General features: G+C 43.7%; 1 protein-coding gene across 1 annotated transcript; it reads left to right on the top strand.

Annotated features, from left to right (window-relative positions):
- Positions 1-14043: 14043 nt before the first annotated feature.
- Positions 14044-16222, top strand: LOC127222998 (igE-binding protein-like). The gene is made up of 3 exons (XM_051185476.1): positions 14044-14083; positions 14569-14798; positions 14867-16222. The coding sequence occupies exons 1-3, from the start codon at positions 14044-14046 to the stop codon at positions 16220-16222; spliced, it is 1626 nt and encodes a 541-aa protein (XP_051041433.1).
- Positions 16223-20720: the final 4498 nt, after the last annotated feature.

Consider the following 20720-nt stretch of genomic DNA (forward strand, 5'->3'; position numbering starts at 1 on the left):
AGGAAACAGGGGTCACCCAGAACACATATCACCTAAAAAGAAATGGCATGTTTTCCTTAGATAGCCTTTTCGTTTGATTAAAAAGTGATCTGTGCACACAGATTTCGGGCAGGGAAAGTATCCATCCCATCTCTAGGGCTGTTTCCAGCCAAGTAGGCTGTGGGAAGTTCCTGGGTGGTTGTCTAGTTGTTTTGAAGTAGGTGTTTTGCTTAGTACCAGACCTCTCGTGGGAAAGGATGGTCCTACTGGCCCTTACATAATTCTTTGTCTCCAACAAATCTCATCTCTACCCTCTCTCATCAAGGTTCTTAAAGCCCACAATCTATTTAAATTTCTCATGCCCCTAAGGTGCAGAGTGCATCTTAGAATCCCTGACCCTAGTCCACCCCTGTAGGAATTTTCACATTTTTGTAGCATAATGAATTTAGTTTTCCAGAGTTCTCACTTAAAAACTTAGGGATAGTAGAATTAATAAGTTTATACTAGTATGAGAAGACCAGTGATTTAATCTATCTTAGCTTTAGGCTTTTCACCCAAAAATGGGAATAATAGTGACCTCACAGGCTCTTAAAAAAAAAATACTTCTTTCTAATGTATACAGGTGGTTTGCCTGCATATAAGTCAGTCGTGTGCCTGGGGCCCATGGAGGCCAGGGAAAGCCTCCATAAATTTTGGAACTGGAGTTACTGCTGGTTGTGAGCTGCCATGTAAGTGCAGGGAATTGAACTTTGCTCCTCCGCAAGTGCAGTCAGTGCTCCTAACCACCTAGACATCTCTCCAGTCCCATTACCAGTTAATTCTTATCCAAGTGATTGGAATAACCCAAACGCCCACAAATGAATACATAAAAGTTGTATGCATATGATATTTTTCTAGCTGATCATCCATTCATGAATTCCATCTTTGAAGTGCTGATACTTGCCTCCAACTGACTCACACTCACAGCCCTACCTGCTTAAAAAAGGAATGAAATTCTGACACATGCTACTGTACAGATGATAAATGAAATAAGCCAGACACAAGAGGAGACCATATCCTGTGATCTCACTTAGGTGTCTAGATGCATAGAGACGGAAAGCATGAGTGTAGTCACTACAGAAGTTAAGTAAGAGGACACTGTGGAGTGAGTACAGGGATTCAGGGTGGGATAACTTTCAAAAAAAAAAATCTAAGTCAGGTGTGATGGCACAAGCCTGTATTCTCAGCACTCAGAAGAGCTGAGGCAGCATTGTCAAGGTGAGGTCACCCTAGGCTACAGAGTGAATTCTAGGTCATGGGGAGACCTTATCTCAAATCAAAACTAAACTAAACTGAACTGAATCAAGCTACTTTTATAGAGTAACAGTGGTCATGGTTATACAATGTGAATGGAATTTAAGCCATTGAACTGTAGGTTTAAACTCAGTAAATTTCATTTACATATTTCTATTTAATGAAAAATATATTTAAAGAGCTTGACGCTGAGTCTGATACACAATTATTTTTTCCATCTCTGCTGCCTAATTCTAATCTTTCATGATTGCAGTTTTTGTTCAGCATTCATTTTGATGTCATCTCTCCAACTTGAAGGCCAGGGCCATATCATAACCTGGCTTGTCCTTCGTTGACCTGCCTGTGGACCTCGCAGTTAGCTGGACTCTGTAAATCATTTACTGCTAAGTACAGATTCCAAATAACCTGTTTTGTAACAATGTGGTCCACGCTTGTAAACCAGTGGAGCAAGTCTCAGTATTTCCGTGGGAGGATCCTAGGATGGTGGTGGAGAGCAAGGGTTTAGAACCTAGCAGATCTGGTGTGAATTGTCATTTACCAACCATGGTCTTTGAGGAAGGCAGTGTGCCTGTCCATCTTCAATGCCCTCTGGTTTCTGTAATGAGTAAAATGAAATAATGTATGCTGTGAACATGGCCTCCAAGACTCAGAAAACAGTAGTTAACATCAACATTTGTTTAATACTAAGCGACTTAAATTGCCAACTTAAATTCACTGCTCTGAAAGTCTGGCAATTTGCTCAAAGCAGATGTAAATCTTCATATCACAAGAGATATTTCCACAACAAAGGACCATGTCATGGGCTGGGGAGATGGCTGTCTGCTGAGGTGCTTGCTGTGCAAACCCAAGGGCCCGGGTTTAGCTCTTCCAGAACCCACTCACATTAAAAAAAAAAAAAAAAAAAAAAAAAAAAAAATCTGGTATAGTAGCCCACACCTTTATTCTTAAAGCTGAAGAGGCAGTGTGGGAGGGTCCCTAGGTAAGGCTGGATAACCAGTGTAGCTGAGTCAGTAGGCTCTGGGCTCAGTGAGAGAGAGACCTTGTTTCAAAACAAGGTGAAGAATGATCGAGAAAAACACTTGATACTGACCTCTACATGCAAGTGTACATATGAGCACATGCACGGCCTCTCCAAACACCGCACCATACATATGAAGAACAATGTTTGAGAGCCTAGGCCCTGTATGCGGTTCCAGAGGCAGCACAAAGACACTGAGTGTTCTGGCAGAGTGAGAAGAAGATGTCTCAGGTCACAGGGGGTTCACACTCAACACGTCAACCACTCTTAGATGTAAATGGCAGCTCAGAGTCCTCCAGGGAAGCTGGGCTCGATACAATCAGACCATGATTTCAAATATATTTAGGGAAGAACTGAGGAACTCCTGGACATACCAATAAGGAAAATGAACCCCTAAAGACTTACTTAGAGGTTGGACTTGTTTAAATGCTGTGGGTGGACTGTGGGTGTAGCTCAGTTGATCCTGTTTGCCTGGCATGCATGAATCCTGAGTTCACAAGGCTCCAGGCTAACACTTGTGATCCCGACAGTCAGTAGATAGAGGATCAGAAGCTCAAGGTCATTCTTAGCTGCAAAATGAGTTCCAGTCAGCCTGAGACTCCTAAGATGCTGTCTCAAAACAATGAAAACGAAGTTGGTGACCGTAGATAGTTTTGACAGTAGCTAGAGCAGAAAGCAGATCACTAGCCATGGAGATGGAGTGGTGAGAGGCCAGCTTTTCCTGCGGCAGAAACCAGAAATTAAACCTTCGTGTCTCCCAATTCTCTAGAGGCTTGTTACAGCATGAAGCCACGGGCCTCCTGCTAGTCTAGGGAAAGGGTGTGTGGCCACATTTCAAAGTGAATGTGTCACAAGAGACTGTGTTGGAACCGACATTCCAGTCTAGAAATGTTCCTGATACTGGAATAAGACCTTTGATGTCCCAACACCTGGTGGTGTGTGAGTAAAGAACTGAGAAGGAGAAAACAAACATAGGAAGAGAACACTTGACATGAAGCAGTCCTCCACAGAGGGCCAGTGGTGAGATGGCTCAGTGCGTGAGGGTGCCTGTGCCAAGCCCGATGACCCTAGCTCTGTCCTGGGGGACCCACGTGGTGGAAGGAGAGAACCAACTCTCAAAAGTTGTCCTCTGCCCTCCATAATGGCAGCATGGCACCCATGTATGGGTTTGAGTGCTTGCACTCACACACACACACACACACACACACACACACACACACACACACACATGCGCGTGCACTCCTGCACAAATAAATAAATAAAAATGTTTAAAGAAAAATAAGGACCACAAACTGTCCACAGGCTGTTGCACACAGCACTCCTTATCTGATGGGCAGCCATTGCCACCTGCTCTCTGCCACTCATTGTCATTTTGGGGGGTGTCCTGCCCTTGGTGGCACAAAAATATCCTGTGTTTATCAGTGTTTCATACATAGATGAATTCTATTTTCTCAACTAGAAGATAGGTATAACTAACTGCCGAGGAACTTTATACTTCAAAGTCCTTGTGTCTAACCTATGACTCCACTACTAACCATCACTCTGAACTTGGAAATGTCACCCTAACGGGACTCCAGGGAATGCTTATCTGTCGCTATAAGGACTTTCCCTGGGTTTGCAAGTGTGATAGAGAAATGCCTATGATTGTGTTTACATAATAGGGCATCAAATATAGCATCAATGCATGATCTTAATTTTGAAAAATGTGCTTAGGAAAAATAGAGCAAAATGACATTCACAATTTTCTTCCAGGGATGATATTTTATTATCTTTTTTGTATTTAAATATATCTATCTGTAGTTTCTAGCATTTTTAGAAGTTGATTACTCCTAATTTTATAAAATTGATCCATCTAGGATTTTTTATTGTATTTTATATACATTAAAAGTTATTTTTAAATAGAGTTTTATGTGGTTTAGGTTTGTCTTGAGCTGGTTATAGCCTAGGCTGGTCTTGAACTTCTGACCTTGCTGCATCTACTATTAAAGTGCCAGGATTATATACATGCACCATCACCCACTTATACACAAGGTGTTTTGTTTTTTTAAAAATGCTATCAATATGTAAGCCTTGGCTGGCCAGGAACTCACCATGTAGACCAGGCTGGTCTTGAACTCAGAGAGATTTGCCTGCTTCCGAGTGCTGAGGTTAAAGGCATGAGCCATCGTACCTGGCTTTCATACGGTTTTTTAAAGGGTTCAGAAGCTCCTTCTGTATAAGGAAGATGAACAGCCAAAGCACCTCCACATAGACAGGGTCAAAGGTCATTGTCAATGACCCCCTATTACTTAAAAAATGTCTTTGAAGGTCACAGTGAGCAACAGGCTCCTTCCATTATCTCAGTTTAGGTCATCCCGATTTGTAATTAAGTTTCATTATGGAAGTAATAAATAAATCAGAGTTTCATAAATACAATTCCTTCCTTGAGAGCTTGTTTGGAGGTTCTAGCAGGGGAGCGCAGCTACTCCTATATCCTTGACCTAACACCCGTCCTCCTCCTCTATTTGGGGAAGGTCTTCCTCTTCGACTGAGCTTGCAACTTCGGGAGGGAGGAAGGGGACACCTGCCTAGCCAACCAGATCAGCCAATCAACCCTGGCAAACAATGGGGTGACAGAAATCACAGCCAGACCGCCCTCACATCTTAAAGGAAAAGATTGTTACTATATGTTGTTAGCTTCACAAAGACTATTGATTCAAGTCAGTTCATACTCATTACACACTATTATTTACAGAGTGGCTTGAAATAATGTAAAACTGAACTTTTATCTAGTAGAAATGGTACTATAAGTACATAAATAATACCAGAAATCATGTCTAGTTACATGCACAGCAAAATATTTTCAAGAGGCTATAAAATGCCTACATCCTGAATTTCTAGGGGTTAATACTATGATTTCTAAATAATAAAAAGTTTGGATTTTGCAAGTAGCCAGGTGAACATTTGATGGCTAAAGACGTTCATGAGATGGTTCAAGAGATTCAATGAGTCGTGTTTCTTTGTTTCCATTTAGTTTTCAGTTTTGTCTGACTCTGCAGGGATCTGCAGGGATTTCGGGAGCTTCTCTGAAATGTTTAACTGGCTCCTTAGTTTGGTTTTTCCTTCCAGTGTCCATGGTAGACCATTTGCCATGGATTTGTGAGCCTTCTCTCTATGTGAAACGTATCCTGCTAATGTGCCCGAATCTACATTTCACAATGTAAGCTCTCCTTCCTCGTCTCCCTGTTCTTCCTCTACCCTCTTCCTCCTCCTTCCAGCCCACTTCAGTCTTTCCTAAGCTAGCCCAGCCACTCAAGTGCTGGGATTGCTGAGCCACCACGCCTGGGTGCTGTGCTTGTTTCCAGTGCCAGGTAAGGCCAGTCCACGTGAGGGGAGAGTGTTCTGAGTCTGCCACTGACTTGCTGGGATGGATTACTTCACTGAGCTTCTGCTGGAGTCCCTGCTGTTTAGGTGATGGCCTCACTGACACATTTTATTTTAAAGACACCAGAAGTGAGGCATATCTGTTTCTGCAAGTGCGCGCAGCCCTTTGTCCTGTGGCCCACCAGGCGGCTCCTCCTCTGTCTCCTCTCCCCGTTTCTCATCCTCACGGGCCCTTTTCTTCTGGATGGTCTGGAGAGCCCCATCTCTTCTGTTGTGGACATCGCTTTCACTTCTTGAACCCTTTTCACAAGCTTAGGTATGCGTTTACGCCACAAAATCAAACCCTCAGAAGAAATAGAAACCCGGATTCCGCACACGAGAGGGAAATCTTTCTTAACAGAAGCACAACAGTCACATACAGAAACAGGCATGGTGATGCACATTTTTAGGAGGAAAAAAATATAGCAACGTTTATTCTCTGTCATCGAAAGTTATTCAGGGTTTATTTTCATACACACATACACATCATAGCCTGTATTTGTATGAGGGCATTATCAAAACTTACTTGTAAGCGGCTTGTTCTAGATAGCCTCAAGATTTTTCTTTTTTAAAAGAAACCGGGTGGTAGTGGTGCATGCCTTAATCCCAGTACTCAGGAGGCAGAGGTAGAAGCCAGCTTGGTCTACAGAGTGAGTTCCAGGACAGCAAGGGCTATGCAGGGAAACCCTGTCTCAAAAAAAAAAAAAAAAAAAAAAAAAAAAAAAAACCCAAAGGAATTTTTTAAAAAAGAAATTCTCATTATTAAAATAATTGAATGGAAAAAACCAATTGCTAGTTGATCCCTTGTTCACTGAGTATACACAGGTCTGAAGTCCCCCCCCCCTTTTACAAAACTTTCTCTAGATATTGGTGAGTTTCCTAACTTTACCTCTTATAGCTTATAATGTTCTTTTCAAAATACTACTTGCAGATGAGCCAGAATTTTATTTCAGGTATGAGAAGATTGTATTAACCCATTTGGTAACCTCGCTTTCCATTTGCTCTGTTTCTGGTTTTAATAACATATTCTGCCTGAAGTCTATACAGATGTGTGACTTCCATCAATAGCCACCAGTACCTTCTACACATGGCTGAGTAGAAACATGTTTTCACAGTGATATGACTGTTCTTTTAGTGATCTTCAGTTTGCTTCTTATTACACATGGATAAACCTAGCCTAGCATTATCAGCCCTTTAAATCTTGATTCCACCATATTTCTAGTCTTATCTTCAGTCAGTTATTATAGCAAGTGTACATTAAGTGTTTTGCATGTCAGGGGCTATGCTGCATTAGAACAACACGGTGATGGAAAACTACAGGCCCAGTTCTGGACTCGTGTAGCTTATTGTGGAACGTGCTTGCTTGGCCTTCAGAATTCCATAGCCGCAGATCACTCACCACCTTCCAGAAACTGTACTTTCCTTTCTCCAGACTTGCCTCCCCCCTCTGTCCTTCCCATCACGCTTCTCTCCCCTCTTTCTCCTTCACCTTCTCCACCCTCCTTCCGCCCTTCCCCATCCTCATCCTCTTCCCTCTCATTTTTTTTCTCTCTCTCTTTTAAAAATGAAAACTAGCTGGGCGTTGGTGGCACACACTTTTAAACCCAACACTCAGGGGCCAGAGGAGCCAGACAAATCTCTGAATTTGAGGCCATCCTGATCTACAGAGTGAGTTTCAGGACAGTCAGGGCACAGAGACCTTGGTTTAGAAAAAAAAAAAAAAAGAATTAATTGTGCTTCTCCACTCTTCACTTTAATCCAACCATAGAATTTCAGTAATTTGGGGGTTTGGGGCTGAAAGTAGCTACTTTCTGTGCTCACTGGAGCTGGTTCTGTTTTGTAGATGAGGAACAGGCAGGCCGGTCTTGCTGGAGTCACAAGGTGGTTATGCCTGTAGGTAATGCTCCAAGAGCATGACTGGGAGGCGATGGCTCCTGGGCCTTCCAGCTTGCAGAACCTACTCAAGCTATCACCCATAATGGCCAGTGAACTGGGAAACGCCTTACCTCCCTGGAATCGCTCTGGGCAGAGGGGATGGCTGCTTTAGCAGTGCTCAGTCCCTCCCACCACAGATCTGGTCCTCTTTGTCTCCTGGCGAGCCTCTTATCTGCTCCCCACTTCTCTGTGAACTCTTCATGAAGATATAATCTGTCAAAGGCATAGCATATCATTCAAGATGAGCCCAAGGCTGTCCAGTCCCCACACATCTGCAAGAGGCCAGCTCTCTCTGTTGGGTGATTAGTTCTCCAGTGTCAAAGCAAGCCACTCCTAAGGATCCCAATGGTCACAACAGCAGCCACACTCATCGTCGTCCTCTCCAGGGCTGAGGAAAGAACAAGAAAGCTGACCAGCACAAGGCCAGGTGGAGGTGTACAAAATAATGCTGGCATTCTACCAGTGATGGATGGTATGTTACCCGGTAAAGGATAGCTGTCCAAGATTGGTTTCTGTACTTAAGGGATGACAAAATGAGTCCCTTTCCCACAATAATGCCCTGTACATTACAGAATGTACCACAGAAGAAACTCTGGACCAGCACCCACATTATAGAAGGCAGAGTTCACAATGCCTTCTAGGATGTCTATGATTGGGTAGAATTTGCCTATGAATTCAAACACTTTGGCAGTCTATGTTCCTTGAAGCTGGACCTGCCCATTGCTTCTACTCTGGCATGCACACGAGTTCTCTCTCCACTGTAATGTTTTTCTCTCTCCACAGTCACCTATAAATTCTTCAAAAGGCCAGACCTATATCTCGCATCCTTCAAAAGGTTTCCCAGAGTCACCCAGATGGGATTAATTTATTTATACTCAGAAGCTCTCTGTACTTCTGTCATAATTTATCACAGCACAGAGGAAACATGAACTTCAAAGCTCCAGAGTGCCCAGTTCAAAGCCTGTTTTTGCCATTCACTGGCCATCTAGACTTGAGAAAGTCTTTATTTCTAGAAGGGAAAGAATAAGATCTGTTCCTCGTGACTACCGAGTAAGTTAAATTTCTACAGAAAGAAAAATAACATGGTTCATAGAAATGGCTGATTACTCTTGCTCTGTAAAACCATTCAATGGAAATTTTGCCAAGTAGATGTAGACTTTCAGTATGGCACGCCTACTTTACCTGCTTGGATAGGGATAGCAAGAAGGGAGAAGAGAGGTATGAATATTGATATTTTTATTTAATTTTTTTAAATTTAATTTATTATTTTGCAGTCGATCCCAGTTCCCTCTCCTTCCCTCCCTCCCTTTCTCCCTCCCTTTTACCTCTCTACCCCCTCACATGCACCCTGATCACCCTCCCCTCCCATCCCCCTACCCCAATTACATATGTAGGGCAATGCCATCCAGATGGGGTCATGTAGGTCTGTCAGGTCATTTGAAGTAGGGACTAGGACTTCCCTCCTGCTTCTAGGTTAAGGCAGTATCCCTCCATGGGGATGTGTTCGCAAGGTCCTTTTGTGCACCAGGGATACATCCTGGTTCCACTGTCTGAGGTCCCTTAGACTACTCAGTCTTTCTGGCTGAGACCCATATTCGGAGGGTGGGGGAAATATTGATGTTTAATAAGGATCAGGAGAAACAGATAGGCCAAATAGATGTTTATTCAGGGAGAAATAACTTACAACACAGACAGATGAACACCAGCAGGTTCCTGGTCCCAAGGATGCCTCCAGATGTACTCCTGTCCCCATGCTGCAAGCAAGAGAGCTCTCCAAGCCCCCTCCTCAGACTTAGTTCCCCCAGGTCACGCCTGGCCCTGTCTCCACCCCCAATGGGCGTGGTCTATGCCACAGGTGTGGACAAAGTGAATATCTCACTACAATTCCCCTTTTAGTCTAAAGAAAAGATTTAGGCTTGATACAAAACTATATACAAAACAGTGAATAAGAAGTGTGCTCTAAGACAAGGAAAATCGAGAGCATACAAATTTAAGACCTAACTATGTAGTCCTAGGGTGAAGTTGAAATGGTGTTTACAATAGAGTTGTCCTAAGTTGGAAAGCTTAAGTCTAGTACCTAATATATCTAACTAGGAAGAGAGAATAATAGTTGTGATAATTTAATCTTCAACCTCATCAAAGACCTGAGAAGTAAAATAACAATACTAGGGTAGGCAGGAAGTGCAGATGGGCAACTTCCAAATGGTGCAGCAAGGACAGAAACAGCAAGCTACCTGGACAGACACCAAAGGTCTCACAGCAACGTTGGTACAGCCAGTTTTGGCTAAGACCTAGAGTACCTGATAGACCACAACAAAGCAGGGAGGTAGAAAGGCTGTCTCACCCTGACTTGGCAGGGTTCAGCAGTCTTCTATGTTTATATCCTACAAGCACATAGGACCACATGTCCAAATCAGTGGTCGAGGTGGGGGCAGTTCTTTGCCCAAGAGGCCATAGCTGAAACAATGTTGCTCCAGAAGGAGCAACAACAGTGTCCATTTTTTTTTTTTTTTTTTTTTTTTTTTTTTCGGGAAAGTGCATGGTGCTGTCAGGAGCAATAGTGTCTCATGTCAATGGAGAACTAATATTAAAACATTTAAATGTCATGTTCTGTAGGTCTATGAAGTGCTTGAAGATTAAGCATCTATGGCTGACTAATCTCATAGGTGTAGGAAACATGGGTGAAAATAATCTGTAATACTCAGGAACTTAGCTATAACACTGATTGAAACTTCCCTGAGTAAATCAGGGACAAATACCTAAGCAATATAACCATGTACGTATATATACATGTAAATCCCTAAAGCAGAGGTAGAGTAGAAATGTCTAGACCAGAGGTAGAACTATAAAGTGCAGCATGATAAAAATAGCCTAAATTGTATCAATATACAAAAATGTCTTGAACATAAGTAAAAGTATACATACATAGAATATGGTAAGGATATTGTGCAAAAAACATCATAACTGGAGAAATTTTCACAATATGACAAAATACACAATTTATATACAATTCTGAAGGGAATAAAAACTTAATTTTACATAGGTTACCACATATAACAATGTAAGATGTATAATACTATTATCTCACTATTACTAAAATAATTCACAAGAAGATAGGCTAATCTACCCATATCCCATCTAAACCACACCTTTCCCAATCATACCCAATCCCTGTCTAAAAGAGATACCCGAGTCTAAGCATCACCTTCCATACCCAACCCTAAGAAGATGAATATTATCCCTAAAAGAGTAGGGAAAGGGGGCATCATTATTTTAAGATTACTTCCTGCTGAAATGGGACAATGATTGCTCCATGGGATCCTGTAGGAAGAAAATTTTTAGCAACAAAATTTTGACAGGACTGTCTGTGACATATGTAGCTAGTCTCCTCATGGCAGGAAATGCTTGACTGGAGTTCTATCTGAAATTCTGGCCAGGGCGTAATAATAAGGTGCACCATAACAGCTAGCTTGTCAAGAGTTGTCTCAAGCAAAGTAGTCTCAAACCGGTTTTAGGGTGACATTTGTAGTCCAGATGCATCAGGTTGAGTCAAGTGGAAATGATGAAGTAGGGCCCATCTTCTTTCCGGAGAGTTCAAAGATTGCTGTTAGGAACTGTTATTATTCCTTGTGGAAATTTAAACATTGATATCAACGTAAAATTTTCAAGTTTTAAGGTATGCATGCATATAGGGGAAGGCAACAATAAGCATTAAAATGTATATGAGAAAATTAGGATTTCAAAGAGAAAATTGCATATAAGCAAATGAGTCCCCAGACTTTGTTTTTTTTCTGCCTTACACCATATGAAGACCAGAAGAAGAATAAAATACAATAACATATGTGTTTAAAAATGTCACAATGAAACCCATCCCTTTGTATGCTAACAACAATAACAATATTAATAAACCATTCTTAAGAAAGGCATCATGTGGAACAGGAGTTAATTAAAACAGGAAGGGGAAAAAACAGTTGTTAATTTGACAGCCACTATGATTATCTGGTGTTCAGCTCTGGGAAGACCTTCTAAGGAGTCGGTGTATAAGATGCATCTCAGAACTGCCCCTCTGAGGGGCTTCTAACTCATGGATATTAACAACCTTCTGATTCTGTTTTGTTTATGGATGGTAAGTGGCTTCCTATTCATGTCTCACACCTTGCCAGTAAAAGAATCTCCAGTACTGGGGGCAACAGGTAAGAGGTGTGAGCGAAGGGCTAACAACAGCTTAGCTCTGTGCAAAGCCATTTGAAGCCTGTCCAGAGCTGGTTGATGCAATAATGGGCAGGTGTGCTGGTGTGCTGGGCAGTTTTATGTCAGCAAGGGTCATCTGGGTAGAAGGAATCTTAATCCAAGAAATATCTCCATGGGACTGGCCTGTAGGCAAGTCTGTAAGGAATTTTCTTGATTGATAGTTGATGTGTGAAGACCTAGCTTATTGTGGGTGGTCCTGTGGTAGATCAGAAAACAAATTGATCAAGCCAGGAGGAGCAAGCCAGTAAGCAGCTCTCCTCTGAGGTCTTTGCATCAGCTCCTGCCTTCTGGTTCCCGTCCGTTTCAGTTCCTGCCTGACTTTCCTTGAGGATGGGCTGTGCTGTAGAACTGTAAGATGAAATAAACCCTTTCCTCCCCAAATTGCCTTTGCTTGTGGAGTTTTAGTGCAGCAATAGAAGCCCTTACCAAGACAGACAGAGATGATATAAAGTCATGCATAGAAAAATAGTCTAATACATTCCATGACTTTGACTGCTTTTATGGCTACAGCTGATCTTACTTACCACTGTTATCCAGCTGATTATCCTTTTCTTAGTCATCCTAGATTCCATTCATATGTCTTTCTAGTGCATCCCCAGGTTCTCTGTTGTCTGTTTACCAGAATATAACTACAGAATTATATTATGTACAATGTTAAGATGGTCAAAAGTCCTATCATATTCTAAGAAAGTGTGTTTCTGGAGCCAGGTGTAAAAGGTAAATATGTACTACTGTCCTTTCCATGTAAAAATGAGCTGCTTCAATTCTCCTTACTATGGAAGGTGAGAAGAAACAAATTTGCCAGATCAATAACAGCAAATCTAGTACAAAGTCTGTCTTGTTCTTTTCTGGGAGATACATATCTGAAATAGCTGATGTGGCATAAACTTTCGTTTAGTTAATCTCCCTCCCATAACCAATGTGGTCCACAGTTCTTAGTTTGTCTAGCGCCTGCATTAGTGATTGCTTGGGACTATAATGGATATCAATGCTCCTGGACATTGTGCATCCATCCACAAGTGTGCACATGCACATGGAGGACAGAGGCTGATGGTTGATGTCATCCTCAGTCACTCTCCATTTTATCTTTTGGGACAAGGGCTCTCACTAAACCTGGAGTTCTCCCAATTCACCCAAGCTGGTGGCAGGCAGGCTCAAGGGACTCACTTTATCTCTGTCTCCCCAGGGCTGGCATTACAGATTACGCTCTTCACGCTTGAACAGCTGTTTACTGATTGATGTTTCCTCAGTCTACTTCTGCACTTATAGAGTCTGCAATGGTGTTGCTAACCTCTGCAGACCCTACTGGTACATATTGACATATTAACATCACTGAGGAGAATGACAGTTTCAACTTTACCATAGTGACCCTGCAGCTCCATATATTAAAAAACCCAGAGACAGATTAGGGTTTGAGCTTCAAGCTTCAGAGAGGCAAAGCAGCCAAGCCAGTAGGTCTTATAGCTCTACCCATCTGAAACAGCAGTTCTGTCCCCATGAATCCTCACAGACAAAAAACTCAGTTCCTGTCTCCTCCTCCTTTTATTTCCTTTCCTTGCCCAGCCATATATATCACTCCTGTCTCCACCTCCCTAGTGCTGGGATTAAAGGCGTGTGATTCCAGGTGCTAAGATCACCTTTGTGTAAGCTATTTCTTTTAGGACTGGATCAGTCCTAAGTCAGTGTGACCTTGAACTAACAGATACCTCTACCTCTTAATCCTGAGTCCTGGGATTATAATGTGAGCCACTACCGCCTAGATTTACAGCTGCTAGGATTAAAGGTATATATCACCACCACTTGACCTCTATAGCTTGTGGCTGGTTTTGCTTTCTGAATCGCTAGGCAAGCTTTAATAAATCATAAATAATGTATCACCACATGACCCTTCCTCTACAGGCAGAAGAAGGTCTGCTGACTATGGCTGCATTCTAATTGTATAGTCATAAACTAGAGAAATCACCAAAGTTGGGTCTAATGGATACTGAACTTACTGTTGGGAGCTTGCACTAAAATTTCATTTGTTGCTTGGCTTCTCTGTGTACTCCAAACAGAAAAAAACGGGAGTTTTTCAGGTTTCTTATCTTAGTATTGACACAGAATCATGGGCATTACAGGTAATGATTCGATGTAGGGAGCCGTTAGATGTAGGGAGCCGTTACAAGATGGCGCCGAATGGTGAACAAGCTAGTGCGCAGGCACTGGGTAACTTTCCATCCCTTGGGCTCCGCCTCTCCCGTGGCGTCATATGGTCTGAAGAGCTGCAGCCAGTCAGGGGGTGACACGTCCAAGGCGGCGGTTGCCATCCTATATAAGGGATGGGTTTTTGGGAGTTTGGGGTCTTTGTTCTGTAAGCTTATGCTCTCCCTCTCAAGAGGCATTAAAGCTTTACTGCAGAAGGACCCTGAGTGTGCTGAGTCGTTCTTGCTGGCAAGACGGTAGCACGGGACAACTGGTGCCGAAACCCGGGACTGAGACCTCACCATCGTCAGCACCATCGGAGACCCCTTGACTACAAGGAAGATTCAGAACTGCAGGCAGATACGCTCGGAGAGATATGTCTTTTCTGGACCTTGGTTTGGGATTATCTCCACCGTGGGAAGGTAGTGTTGAGGCTTTTGTGATTGTACTAGGGGCCCTCTTGATCTTTCTTGCCATTATGTTTTGTTATCACTGTTACCGTAAACTAGGCAAAGATCTTGACTGCAAATGGGCAGATGGAGACTTGAGACTAGGGACAAAGGCAATTTGGAAGCTTGTTAAGAATTGCCTCGAAGATGAAGCCTGTAAGGGCGCCATAGCAGAAGGTAGGAGCACCCTTGAAGAGGTTCAGGATAGCATGTCAGAAACCGAGCGTAGTGAGAGGTTGGGCGTGCGCAAGAAAAAATCCGTCCCTAAGAAGGAAAAAGCCCCCCCCCCCGTAAGTCTGAAGACAAGGGGGTGTACTTGCCAGACCACAGGGATCCTCCCCCTGTTGTTACATCAAAGGGAGGAGCTGGCTTATACCCTGTACGTGAGCTTGAAGCCTTAAATTTAGATAGCTCCGATGACTCCGAGGAGTCAGGAGATGAGGTTTTAGATACTGAGGAAGAGGCCGAATTAGAAGAAGAGGCTGCTAGATATGAGGAAGAAAGATACCACCCGGATGGTTACGGACAAAACAGCAAAAGGTCTCAGGGACGGCAGCGTCAACCAGTCCTCTCGCAGGCTGTCCCTTCGGCGCCTCCTGCCTATAAGATGCATCCGAACTCGTACTCTTTTCTCCCAGATAGGGTAAAAAGAAAGTTGTGCCTCGCTTACCCTGTGTTTGAAGGCACTGAAGGAGGACGGGTTCATGCACCCATGGAATATAATCAGATAAAAGAGCTGGCAGAATCAGTTAGAAAATATGGGGTTACAGCTAACTTTACTCTTGCACAACTAGATAGACTGGCCATGACAGCTATGACGCCAGCCGACTGGCAGACGGTCGCGAAGGCGGCACTTGTCAGCATGGGCCAATACTTGGAATGGAAAGCACTCTGGCATGAGGCCGCCCAAGAGCAGGCCAGATCTAATGTGATAGCCTTGACTCCTGAACAGCAACAATGGACATTTGACCTACTAACAGGCCAGGGTCATTTTGCAGCTGATCAAACAAACTACCATTGGGGCGCCTATCAACAAATCACCAGTTCGGCCATTAGGGCCTGGAAGGCGCTCTCCAAGAAAGGAGGGATTGATAAACAGCTCACTAAAATTATTCAAGGGACCCAAGAGCCATTTTCTGATTTTGTGGCCAGAATGACCGAGGCTGCCGGTCGTATTTTTGGTGATTCAGAACAAGCCATGCCTCTAATTGAACAGCTAATTTTTGAACAGGCCACCCAAGAATGTCATGCAGCTATAGCCCCGAGGAAGAATAAGGGATTACAAGATTGGCTTAGGGTCTGTAGAGAACTTGGAGGACCCCTCACTAATGCAGGGTTAGCTGCTGCCATCCTACAGTCTCAGAAGCGCCCCTTTAAGGGGCCTGACATAAGAACTTGCTTTAGATGTGGAAAAGCAGGACACCTAAGAAAAGACTGTAAAATGTCAGAAAGAAAGAGAGATCCACCGACTCTTTGCACTCCTTGTGGCAAAGGCTATCATAAGGCCACCCAGTGCCGCTCGGTGAGAGATATAAAGGGCAGGATTCTCCCTCCCATGGAAACACCAACAAGCAAGATTCCAAAAAATGGTGCAATGGGCCCTCGGTCCCGGGGCCCACTAAAATATGGGAACAGATCCGCCAGGGTGATGGATGAGGCCCCCCCGGAGATGGAACAAGAATGGACCTGTGTGCCGCCTCCGACTTCTTATTAATGCCTCAGATGGGTATACAGCCCGTCTCTGTCCAAACCCCCAAACCATTGCCGAAAGGGAGTATAGGTCTCCTTCTCGGTAGAGGGTCGCTCACATTACGTGGTCTAATTGTTCACCCAGGCATCATTGACAGCCAGCACTCTCCTGAGATCCAGGTGTTATGCTCTAGTCCAAATGGGGTCTTTTCTATCAGTAAAGGAGATAGAACAGCTCAATTACTACTCCTCCCAGGCAGCCCCTATCAAGAGTCGGGGAATAGGCGGATGGGCTCTTCAGGACAGGACTCAGCCTACCTAGTTGTTCAACTCCATGATCGGCTAAAATTGTCTCTATGGGTTAATGGCAAGAAATTTGAAGGTATTTTGGATACAGGGGCAGATAAGAGTATAATTTCCTCTCACTGGTGGCCAAAATCTTGGCCTGTTATAGAATCATCACATTCTTTACAGGGATTGGGCTACCGTTCTCATCCCACTATTAGCTCTTCTACACTCACTTGGAAATCAATGGAGGGCCAACAAGGACAGTTTGCCCCATACGTGCTCCCTCTCCCTGTTAACTTATGGGGACAAGACATAATGCAAGGTATGGGGCTTATTTTATCTAATGAATATTCACCACAAACTATTAACATCATGAAGAAGATGGGATATGAGTCAGGAAAAGGATTAGGACGTCTAGAACAAGGGCGGATAGACCACATTTCCCCAGATCCAAATCAAGGAAGACAAGGCCTGGGTTTTTCCTAGGCGCCATTGGGGCAGCACGGCCTATACCATGGAAGACAGAGGATCCGGTATGGGTTCCCCAATGGCCATTAACCTCTGAAAAACTAGAGGCTGTAACCAATCTTGTTGCAGAACAATTGGCCTTAGGGCACATAGAACCATCAACCTCCCCTTGGAATACTCCAATTTTTGTTATTAAAAAGAAATCAGGGAAATGGCGTTTGCTCCATGATTTAAGAGCCATTAATGAGCAAATGTATCCTCTTGGTGCGGTGCAGCGAGGCCTTCCCGTGCTTTCTGCTTTACCCAGGAATTGGAATTTGATAATACTAGATATCAAAGACTGTTTTTTCTCTATTCCCCTGTATCCTCCTGACAGGTCGCATTTCGCGTTCACTGTCCCCTCCATTAATCATATGGAACCTGACAGACGGTTCCAATGGAAGGTGTTACCTCAAGGCATGACAAATAGCCCTACCATATGTCAATTATATGTACAGGAGGCTCTTAGACCTATCAGAGAACAATATCCAAGTTTAATTGTGATTCATTATATGGACGATGTGCCATAAGGATTTAAGGATTCTTCGAGAGGCTTACCCTTTGCTGCTTAAAACATTACAACTTTGGGGTCTCCAGATTGCCACGGAAAAGGTCCAGATTGCGGATACTGGACATTTCCTAGGTTCTGTGGTTCTCCCAGACAAGATTCTTCTGCAAAAATTAGAGATTTATAGGGAGAACCTGCACACCTTAAATGATTTCCAAAAATTATTGGGAGACATAAATTGGCTGCAGCCGTTTTTAAAGATTCCCTCCGCCGAATTAAAGCCTCTATTTGATGTTTTGGAAGGGGACACCCATATCACCTCCCCTAGATCATTGACACCCGCAGCGGAGACAGCCCTCCATTTAGTGGAGGAAGCCATTAAAGAAGCACAGTTGAGTCGCATTGATTTACTTCATCCATTCTCCCTTTGTGTGTTTAAAACAAAAAGATTACCTACCGCAGTATTATGGCAAAATGGGCCTTTGTTATGGATCCACCCACATGCCTCTCCTCAGAAGATTATTGATTGGTATCCTGCAGCGATAGCTCAGCTTGCCCTTAGGGGCTTGAAGGCCGCTGTCAGCCATTTTGGTAGACATCCCGCAGCTTTAATTGTTCCCTACAATTCTTTTCAAGTACAGACATTGGCCGCTACCTCTGATGATTGGGCCATATTAGTTACCACCTTTTTAGGAAAGATTGATAATCATTACCCTAAACACCCTCTGTTGCAATTTGCTGCATCTCACCCTGTTGTGTTTCCCCGGGTAACCTCTCCCATTCCGTTAAAAAATGGGCCAGTGGTATTCACAGATGGCTCCAAGACTGGCCTGGGAGCTTATGTTGTGGGCTCCCAGATGGTCTCGCGGCAATATGCCGAGACTTCTCCTCAGGTAGTAGAATGTTTAGTAGTTTTAGAAGTTTTTGAAAAATTTCCAGGTCCTCTTAATATTGTTTCTGATTCCTCCTATGTGGTTAATGCTGTAAACTTATTGGAGATGGCTGGTGTCATTAGATCCACTAGCAGAGTGGCATCTTTATTCCAGAAATTACAAGATTGCTTGCTAACCAGACAGGCTCCCATGTATATTACACATATTAGGGCTCATTCGGGACTTCCTGGCCCGATGAGCCAAGGCAATGATTTGGCAGATAAAGCCACAAGACTGGCTGCGGCGGTTTTTTGTGTCCCCGCCCCCCCCCCCCGTCCCCACTCCCCCCTCCCCCCGCTCCATGACAACTTTCATGTTACCTTTGAGACCCTACGCAGGCGCTTCTCTCTCACCAGGAAAGAGGCACGTGATATTGTTACTCAATGTCACAATTGTTGTCAGTTTCTCCCTGTACGCCATACTGGTGTAAATCCAAGAGGGATTTTGCCATTACAAGTATGGCAGATGGATGTCACTCATGTTTCTTTCTTTGGGAAACTTCAATACGTGCATGTGTCAATAGACACCTGCTCCGGCGTTCTCCATGCAACACCACTCACTGAAGAAAAGACCTCCCATGTAATTCAACATTGTCTTGAGGCATGGAGTGCCTGGGGAAAGCCTAAATGCTTAAAAACTGACAATGGACCTGCTTATACTTCTCGGAAATTTAAACAATTTTGTGCACAAATGCAAGTCACACATATTACAGGCTTGCCATACAACCCTCAAGGACAGGGCATCATTGAGCGCACACATCGCACGCTCAAATCATACTTAATTAAACAAAGAGGGAATAATAAAGGATTTGCCCCCCGTACCACGAGTCGCCATAGCAGTGGTACTCTTCACCATAAATTTTTTGAATTCAGATGAGCATGATCAGACCGCAGCAGAACGGCATTGCTCAGACCCACATCAACCTAAGGAATTGGTGAAATGGAAAGATGTGTTAACCAATGAATGGAAAGGCCCGGATCCTATTCTAATAAGATCCAGGGGAGCTGTTTGTGTTTTCCCACAGAATGAAGAAAATCCCTTCTGGGTTCCTGAAAGACTCACCAGGACAGTCCTGGAGCAGAAGGATACAGCAGACCAGACATATGAAAGGGGGGAGCGAGCTGCTCCTCCTAATGTCACTGATGATGATCGAGATCTCAGCTGTCCAGGGGGAACCACGTTGGGGAATCATGTCAACGTTCCCACTTCCGATGCCGGTGATGTATAATGCACAAGTTTTTCCCCGATTCTTTGCCACCAATAAAGAGCTGGGCTTAGCTTTCCTGCCTAAGGATGAACAAATTCAGGATCTTTGTGAAGGGCTTGTTCTCTTTCTCCCCCAAATATGGGTATGGGAACTAATTTCACATCCTTGGATCCCATGCGATCCAACCTTAACCCTTTTGACCAATGGCTGCTCTGTGGCATTAATGGAAGCTGCACGGATCTTACATCTATGGCAATGCTTAAAGGGGGCAAAAGTGAAAAGGGGCAGTTGGAGTTTGACTGGAAAGCGTCTCTTGGGAGCAGCCTCCAGTCGGGTCACAACTCTGGGTCATTTAGTTGGACTGCCTCTGATATAAAGTATCATTCCTTCAAACATACAGATTATGATGCTACACCAGTGTGTGTCTGGCCTCCTTTTATTTGGATTGTGAGCAATATTAATAATACTGAGCTTGATTTAGATTGCAAATTAGGGGACTGTTATTATACTTTGTGCTGGGATGCTGATAAATTTCCTTTAGCTGTAGTAACTCGCATGCCACTCTTTGTGCCCATCCCGGTGGATACACCTAGCAGTATGATGCTTTTTAGAGAAAAAAAGAGATTTTGGGATCTCTGCAATTATTGTTGGTATAGTGGCCGCCACAGCAGTTACTGCAGCCATTACGGCTTCTGCCCTTGCATTGTCCACTTCGGTACAAACTGCACAGACCATTAATGGTCTGTCGGCCACTGTCTCTGAAGCCTTGGATAGACAGGCCTCAGCAAATACTCAGATATAAGGAGGCCTGATGTTGGTGAACCAACGTATTGACTTCATACAGGAACAACTAGATACTAGGCTGCGAGCATAAGCTCCCTGGCCTGTGCGTCACTTCCATCCTATATGAGAATTTCACCAAAGCGGCTAATTTGTCTAAAAGCCTTTCTCAGTTTATGTTGCAGAATTGGACCTTTGAATTTGAGTAGATGCTACGTGAATTGAGAGCCGCTATTATTCAGATTAATTCCACGCGCCTGGATCTGTCATTGACGGAGGGATTGTCATCATGGATTGCTTC

This window comes from Phodopus roborovskii, unplaced genomic scaffold (assembly GCF_943737965.1).
Source record: "Phodopus roborovskii unplaced genomic scaffold, PHOROB, whole genome shotgun sequence".
Classification (NCBI taxonomy): domain Eukaryota; kingdom Metazoa; phylum Chordata; class Mammalia; order Rodentia; family Cricetidae; genus Phodopus; species Phodopus roborovskii.